This window comes from Oreochromis niloticus, linkage group LG11 (genome assembly GCF_001858045.2).
Source record: "Oreochromis niloticus isolate F11D_XX linkage group LG11, O_niloticus_UMD_NMBU, whole genome shotgun sequence".
Classification (NCBI taxonomy): Eukaryota; Metazoa; Chordata; class Actinopteri; order Cichliformes; family Cichlidae; genus Oreochromis; species Oreochromis niloticus.
This window is the reverse complement of record NC_031976.2, coordinates 35,617,133-35,625,547: the sequence shown is the minus strand read 5'-3', so window position 1 is coordinate 35,625,547 and position 8,415 is coordinate 35,617,133. Positions and strand designations below refer to the sequence as shown.

At 40.0% G+C, this 8,415-nt stretch overlaps 1 protein-coding gene across 1 annotated transcript; it reads right to left on the bottom strand.

Moving 5' to 3' along the window:
* Positions 1-47: 47 nt before the first annotated feature.
* Positions 48-7,983, bottom strand: LOC109200115 (sialic acid-binding Ig-like lectin 10). Its single transcript, XM_019355551.2, has 6 exons — positions 7,696-7,983; positions 5,166-5,540; positions 4,813-5,076; positions 2,717-2,801; positions 1,828-1,865; positions 48-1,569 (listed from the first exon to the last, which is right to left on the bottom strand). The coding sequence occupies exons 1-6, from the start codon at positions 7,745-7,747 to the stop codon at positions 1,562-1,564; spliced, it is 822 nt and encodes a 273-aa protein (XP_019211096.1). The 5' UTR covers positions 7,748-7,983; the 3' UTR covers positions 48-1,561.
* Between the last annotated feature and the right edge of the window lie 432 nt (positions 7,984-8,415).

Sequence of the window (8,415 nt, the reverse complement as noted above, 5' to 3'; positions counted from 1 at the left end):
AGGTGTTAGATATGGATGTTTCTCAACTACAGACAGGAAACCATGACTGAATTATTACAATTCATTTAATTACACAACACCACATTTAACACAGCAACAAAGTAACTAATATTACACAGTAAATGACAAATCATTACTTTGTATTATTAATGTAAACATGAAAACTTTAATATGTTCAGTTCAGTGTTTTTACCACAAAAACCTTTGACTTACTTTTCTTCTGAAAACATGAAAACATGATGGACCGTGGCCGCTGTATCCTTTCTAACTCTCAGATTCTCGTCATCTCTGTGTGAATCCTCATATTTATGCTTCAGAAATCCTAAACGCAGCATTAAAGAAGTTTCATCTGTCATTCTGAAGGTTGGGTGTAGTTAACGTGAGGCTTCAGCAGAAGGAAAAATGTCTCTCTAATTCCCTTTTAAAGTTTGAGGACACAAACAGGAGGAACAAAAACACACTCAGGCTTTCTACCAGTTAATATTTCTAACATGATCATGTCTGAATAATTCACATTAATATAAACATGATCTGTGGTGAGAGAGTCCTCAAAGATATTTTCTTTTATTTGGAGCAAATCTTTAGTTTTCTAAATGCTTTCAGTAGTTCGGCCACAATGATCGACGAGCTGCTTCATGAAAGTCAGACTGGAGCTTCCTGCAGCTCCTCCTCTGGTCTCTGTGTTTGGTTCTGTGGTCGAGAGTGAGAGGTGACTACGGCTCAGCGTTCAACGCCATCATCCCAGACATCCTCACCAACTGGAACATCTTCAGACCCCCCAGCTCCTGGATCAGACACTTCCTCACCAACCGGCCTCAATCAGTCTAACCTCCCACCACTGTGGTCGCGTTAATCGCTGATGGAGATGAGACAGTGTACAGGGTGGAGGTAGAGAACTTGTCCCACTGGTGCTCAGAAAATAACCTGAAGCTGAACATCCTTAAAAGCAAAGAACCCATAATGGACTTCAGGAGAACAGGAAGGGTGTACAGAGGGTCATTAACACCACCCAAGAAATCACTCCCTGCCCTCTGCCCCCCTGGAGGCCATCGCCAGATCCTCCTGTCTCAGGCAAACCAGGGCCATCAGAGGGGACGCCACGCAACCCACCCACCAACTGACTCACACACACACACACATACACACACACATGACACGCCTGCCCACGAACCCACCAATCTGAGCCATGGTCTGAGTGACCCTCATCCCACAGGTCACTCACACAGACTCAGACCAGGTCCTTTCTTTGCACTGCTCTCAAACACTTTGCTCTTCATTGGCTGCCTTTCTCTTATTTTTGTCTATATTCCTCTAGACTGTAAACATCTCTTCTGTTTGCTGTTTATTCCTGCTGTCTTTACTATTTACATATTTTTTTTTTTCTCTTGCACACTCAGAGTGGGACACATATAATTTCGTTGTACAAGTACAATGACAAAAAGACCTATTCTATTCTATTCTATTCTATTCTATTCTATTCCTCCTGTGTGAACTGGACACAGGTGGAGCTGACTGTAGTTTCCTGTTGGTCATCTTGTTCTTGAACGCTGCTGAGACGTTATCAGGACGCTGAAACCGCAGACAGACGTGAAAACAGTGAAGAGGACAGAAACACAGAAAGATGGCTGTTAGTTAACTCTGTAAAGGAATCACTGATCTCTTCTTCTTTCTCCCATTAGACGTCATCTCCCCCCACTTAGCCTACTGCATTGTCTGCTTATTATTCTTAACAAGTCATCACATTGAAAATGTATCTTAATCTATCCCATTATCCTCAATAAAGGCGGTAAAGTGTATTAAACACAGTTCCTCCCATCAGTAACTCACGTTCAGCAGCTCTCTGATCCTCTGCTGCTCTCAGCCTCCTGTAACAATATGACTGATATTACAATCAAATATCAAATATGTGGATAAAGAAGGGTGACATGTGAGTAATGGTTAAGATTATATTTACTCATAATATGCTGTGAACATATTTAACAAAATCATTATGTGTTTAAAAAAATAAAAAGTAAGAATCAGCAACAAACCCACAAACTGAGCAAGTGAAGTTTTCTTAACTGGAAGCCTGCGTGTTGGGTGTTATTGTGTGTTAATGTGTGTTATTGTGTATTTTTGTGTATTTCTAAGCTCTTCGTATGAAAAATGATTTGATGTAAAATTGTTTTCACAGATGTGACGATGGAACTGAGATATGTTTCCCACATGTGCTTCATCATGTAAGAAACAGCAGGAAATACCCTGGTTAGGCGAAGGAGCTGTGGGAGGTTCGGGGCAGACGTTTAAGCCGGTCTTTATTGTTTTGAACCTTTGAAGAATTGTACTGCAAAAACACGACGAGTCAGCTCACATATATACACGAGGCGTGAGAGACGGAGGCTGATTTCACATTTGTACTTCAGATAATTTCAGGACAATTAATCGTTTCTGTGTTTCCTGACGTCAGACCTCCACCTGTGCTGTGGGCTTTATGTTAACACTTACACAGGCTGCTGAACCAAAGCTCAGCTGTCTGTCCTCTTCAGCAGGAAATAGCTTTGTGTGGAAGTGTTGGCAGAGAAAGCTTTACTGTTATACTGTTAATTACACAGGTGATGTAATGCTACATACGTGTACTTTACATGAACACAAGTAAAATCCCTAGTAGGTAATATAACTCAGGTTCAGCACAGCCACCTTCAGCTGCTACTGAAGAGGAGCACAGGCTGATTTATACCTTTCAATGATGAAGAGTACGAGCGCGATCACAGCCAGAAGGACAACAAACACCACACCAGGTATCGGAGGAAGGTTACCACCAGCTGTAAAAAACAGAAACATAACTGAAGTTTAAAACATTTACTTAATAAAATGTTTTTATTTATTTATGTATGTTTAAGTCAGTTTTCATCTTCCATATAATTTATCATGAGTGATGAGTTTGTGCTGTCAGTGCAGTGACCTGAGTGACCGATCATGTTTCTATTTATTTTATTCTTTACAGAATGTCACTGGGTGCTGCTGAGGTGCTGTTTTGCTTAAAAAAAAGTTCTGCTCACATGTTGTAACTTTATTGACTAAATAGAAAAACCAGTAATGAAAGAATTCATCCACTCAGACATAAAGGAAAGTAACTTAAAGTTTCTTGAAACATAAAAACAGAATCAAGTTTACAGAAATTCAAATTTAATTTTCATCCTATCAAAGCACTTTACAAGTCTTTAAAACTTTCTTTCAGTTTTGCTAAATTTTACAATTTAATTTTAAGCATTCTCTAACTTTTCAAAGCTTCTTTTTTCAGTTTGAAATTATGGCCGGAGATCGCTCCCACATCTCTGAGTTTGTGTATTCTGAATGTACCTCTTGGCATGATGGCATTGTTTATATAATTTGGATCATTTCTTTATTTTGTCAAGGTCCATGTCATCGTTGTAAACTGTTTAAGCTGTACTTTATTTATGTTATGCTATTTTATGTAGTTCAAGTTATGGTGCTTTTATTTTGAAAGTCAAGCTTACTTACAAGTGACGCTTGTCAGTAAAATGTTAGTAAAATGGACTTTAACTACATGCCTATAAGGCAGGGGTGTCCAAAGTCCGGCCCGCGGTCCATTTTTAATTAGCCCTCAAGTAATTTTATAAATAGAATAGAATATGGCCGCACTTCAACTTTTGCTTGAGTGTATTGCACTTCTTAGTTTTAACACCAGGGGGAGCTGCTGTTGATAAAGGCAGTTGCTCTACCAAAAAGGACAATCACAGAAGAAATTTACCCCAAGTTACCAAACATGGCAGAACCAAAGAAGCGAAAGGTCGAAAGTGAGTGCAGAAAATTTCAGACTCGGTGGGAGAGTGAATATTTCTTCAAAGAATTAAAGGGGAAGTGTGTCTGTTTGATCTGCACTGAAACTGTTTTTCTTGTTAACACACAGAGTACACACCGCTGTGCACCGCGCACGCACACGCAAAGTCAGCTGATCTCCTCTGATGCAGATCTTCTCCTTGATCATGTGACATTTGTCCGGATTTTTGGCACGAGTGGCGTCGGATCAGCACCGCGGCTGGATGGCCCGATTTACATACCCAGCGCAGCTGATACTCACCAGAATAATTCACTAAAATTATATGGACTCCTGTTATTAAGTCCAGTTCAGTCTGTTAATGTTGATAACAGTTTCAAACGAACGTTAATAGGTGTGTTGCTAAGCCTAAGAACTTAAATAACAAGCTTGAAATGTCCCCGTCCCATTTTCCCCTTTATTGTTTTTTCTCTGTGCTGTAAATCTTCTGTCCAAGAAGAAATCTGCTGCTGTTCTGAGAATGAGCTACCAAAGCTTTTTCTGAATAAATCAATAAAGATCCATTTATGGAAAGCTGTGATGAAGGCAGTTTTGTCTTTAATTATATTCAACAATATAACACATTTGACCACTTTTAAAGGATTTTTCTGACTTTAATACACTGCAGTTAAGGTTATATACCTCATTTCTAGTAAGTGGCCCCGCCCCTCCTATATTTGTATGTATGTGGCCCTCAGTGAAAAAAGTTTGGACACCCCTGCTATAAGGAAACCTCAGAAGAATGGTGACTAATTCCCTTTTTGCAGCATGTAGCCAATGAGGTATTTATTGATTTATCTTGTTTTGTTGTACATTGTTATTTTAGGTGCTGTGTCTTACATTGAGTTTTTATTTTCTTAATGCTGTATAGTTTTCACAGTGGCTTTGGAGAGATGTCTTCAAATAAACCAGTGATGGAAAACCACTTGCGTCTGCCTGTGCTTCGAGAAAATTATACTCAGTTTGGATGATGTCTTAAGAAATGGAAAACAAACCTCCAGCCTCCACCTGCAGGCTGTACGGCTCAGACAGAGTCTTCATGTTCTTCTTCAGAGCACAGGTGTAGTTCCCAGAATCCTCTGCAGTCAGAGAGTGGAGACGGAGGGAGGGGCCAGTGTCTGAGAAGGTGTGTCCATCTTTGAACCAGGTGACCTCCAGTTGGTGGAAAGTGCAGACTGAAGCACAGAGCAGTGTGACGGTTTCACCTCTGCTCAACTTTTTATCATCACTGGAGCTGATTATTATTATTTTAGACCCATCTGAAATCAAAGTGTTCATTAGTTTCATTGAACGCTCATTAATGTCTCTGACTGATGTTTATGTTAGAATGAGGAGATTTTTCTCTCACCATCAACTCTGACAGTCACTCCTGTCCTGTTAATAAAATGTCCTTCAGGATGATCAGCTTCCATCCTGAAGCGAAAGGTTGCGCTGTCTCCCTGCTGAACATCTCTGATCTGTAAAGTGCAGTTTGTCTTCATGTCTCCCAGATATTGATAACGAGGATCGCTGTTTGTTGAGTTAATGTCAAACACAGACGGAGTGCTGCCCTGACAGATCTCATGGTTCTTACACCAGCGGACTCTGACGATCTTTAGCGGAACTTCTCTCCAACCATCACTGAAAGACTTCCGAGGTGTGAAGGTGCAGGGGAGGGTGACAGTGGATCCTCTGACAGCACAGGTAGATGTGAGAGGATAGATCACAGTTTGACCCACAGCACCTGGAACAGAGGGTTCAAAGATAAAAACTGATAAAGAATTATGATTTATATGAATTATATGGAAACACACAAACTACAAGCAGGTATTACATTATTGTATTTGTGACTGCTGCTGCATTAAATGCTGTTTTCACACACTGACCCTGCAGCAGGTCAGGATTGAAACTTTGTTTTGTGTCACTATGAGTTTTATATTTCACTGCAGAAATTCAGTGGAAACCAACTGACAGCAGAGACTGACTTCTATTATAATAGAAAGAAAACTTTAGAGTTATTGAAGCAAACAGCTTTATCTTAAAGCCAGCCACTGGCAGCGCCCTCTAGTGTCTGCTGTTACACTGACAGGAACAACAAAGTCAGGTACTGATGGGTTAGCAAACGTCTTGTCTTTAACCTCAAGGTCTCGGTGACTACTTTTATGTAGAAATATATCAAATTAGAACAAAGCAGAATCATACTTTAGTAAAAAAAAAAACACATGTCACATGTTTGTTTATTATTGCAGGGATGATGAAAGTGATAAAGCACATATTTTAAACCACACCACAATCCTTCCCTGAACCAAACCTTCACCATAGGACCGTCACGTCATAACAGCAACAACCAGCTGTTTCATGTTTCATCCAGAAACCAACTGAGCGTCCACCTGACCTGAGCAGCCAATAGAAGAAAAGGGGGAGGGGCTAGAATTTGGAGCGAATGAATGGAGGGGGTCTGATTCTCGTGACATCCCATTGGATGCATCACTGCAGAGCTTTTTAGTGTTTTCACGGATTTTACTGGATTTTATTATTTGAAAAACTACCTGAATTTTTAACTTTATTCCAGTTTTGCAGTTTTTCACATTTATTCACATTTGCTAATTTAGATTCACTGAGTCGATGAACTCTGTGAACCAGGTGGGGCCTTCCTGTGTGGAGTCAGCATGTTCATCCTGTCTGTGTGTGGATTCTGTACAAACACATTTTCCTTACTGTGATTGAATTTTAAGGCAGTTAAAATGAATAAACCCTCAACAGGGATCATAACTCAAACAGACTCAAATAGGAAATTAGAAAATTCTGGAGGCGCGTTAACTACATTTGTCCAACGCCAGCTTTTCTCAGCAGACACTGTGAGGACTTGATGCTCTTATAAAACATAATTTATATTGCATAATAGATAAAATAATTTTATTTGGTTTTACTAATTTTATATTTTATATTTTATATTTTTACTTCAACTGTACTGCAGTGAGCCACTAGAGGGCGACTGTGATATTAGAGGCTTCATACAGTTCAGATCAGAAGTTTAAGACCACTTGAAAAATGGCAAAAAAATCACATTTTGCATGGTTGGATCTTAACAAGGTTCCAGGTCGAACTTCAACATGAAACAAGGAGAAATGAGAGTGAAACAAAATATTTTTTGAACACGCAATTAATTTAAACCGTGACTTAAACTGAAACAGGCTGTGTCATAAAACAAAAATGGCCACAATTTAAACTCCATAAAACCAGTTTAAGGCACCAGTACACAAACAACAGTAGTTCTGTACTTTCTAATAAGAGTTTTTGATACGATGCAAACTAAAGGATGCAAATAAGACGAACTGTAGACATGAAGACAGAAACACATCTGATAAGCAGTAAGAAGAAGAAGAACGAAGTAACTCGAGTGTCCGGCCAACAACTTCCTTAAATAACTGCCTGACTGTTCACCAGGTTCCCAGCACCGATCTCAGGAAGGAGGTACGAGAAGATCAATGAGCAAATAAAAATAAAAAAAGTGCCAATAACACAATCAATGACTGCGTTCACTGAAACCTGCTATCTTCAATATTAACTGTAAAGTTTTTCTATCAAGTAAATGTGACGTCAGTCAGAAATAATGAGTCTGTTACAAAATGTTTGTGTGAAAATAACTTAAATAACTTCTCCTTTTTATTTCCCCTCAGCAGCTTTAAGGTGGTTACAATGATCACATCCACCTCTAAAGCTACTCGATCACTTTATCGATCTTCTACATTCAGACTCACATATCTGATATGTGGTTTTGTGGCTTTAAACAGGATTTGGATGCAGAGCAGCAGCAGCGAGCGAGTCAAAGTAAAACTCTGAACCCCGTTTTCACTGATCGTCACTAAAACGGGATCAAAATAAGACTTGAGTCTTACCTGCCAGCAGGAACATGAAGCTCCACAGAAGGTTTTTGTCCCAAACTGCCATCCTTAGTTTCTGCTGTGGCTCTGCTGCAGTCAGAGGAGCGAGCAGAGAGTAAAGAGCTGGATGATGAAATGAGGCTGAAGACTGAGTTGTCTCTGTGAATATGTCCCTTCCTAACCCTTCCTCCCACCGTCCAAAGACATGCAGCTTGTGGGGATAGGTTAATTGGATAAACCAAATTGCCACTAGGTGTGAATGTGCGAGTGAGTGTGAATGGTTGTCTGTCCCTGTGTGTTGGCCCTGCGACAGACTGGCGACGTGTCCAGGGTGTACCCCGCCTCTCGCCCTATGACAGCTGGGATAGGCTCCAGCGCCCCCCGCGACCCTGAAAAGGAGAAGCGGAAGCGAATGGATGGATGGAAGCTAAAATATAATCATTGTTGTCATGCATGAATTTTCAAATTTCCTCTTTTTAATTTTAGTTTACACGGGTTTTTGACATAATTCTAAACATTCTGTTTATGTTTTGTTGTTTTTGTGACAGGTTTAGTCTCAAACATGTTTCAGTCGCTGCAGGCAGTGATCGTGACTCACAGTAACACGAGTCTGTCATCATGTCCTGTCTGCTTGTTTCAGAGAAAACAGAAACTTCCTTCATCTGTTGAGAGCTAAAAGTGTACCATCATCTAAAGTTTTACAACTTTGGGTTCCACTAAAGACAATTGTGAGTG

Bases quoted from the DNA above. Each gene is read 5' to 3' on its own strand.
- LOC109200115 (XM_019355551.2), bottom strand. From the start codon at position 7,747: ATGGCAGTTTGGGACAAAAACCTTCTGTGGAGCTTCATGTTCCTGCTG. The intron at 5,541-7,695 runs GTAAGACTCAAG...CCTCTGTTCCAG, and splicing joins CTTCATGTTCCTGCTGGCAG to GTGCTGTGGGTCAAACTGTG. The intron at 1,866-2,716 runs GTATAAATCAGC...ATATTGTTACAG, and splicing joins GTACTCTTCATCATTGAAAG to GAGGCTGAGAGCAGCAGAGG.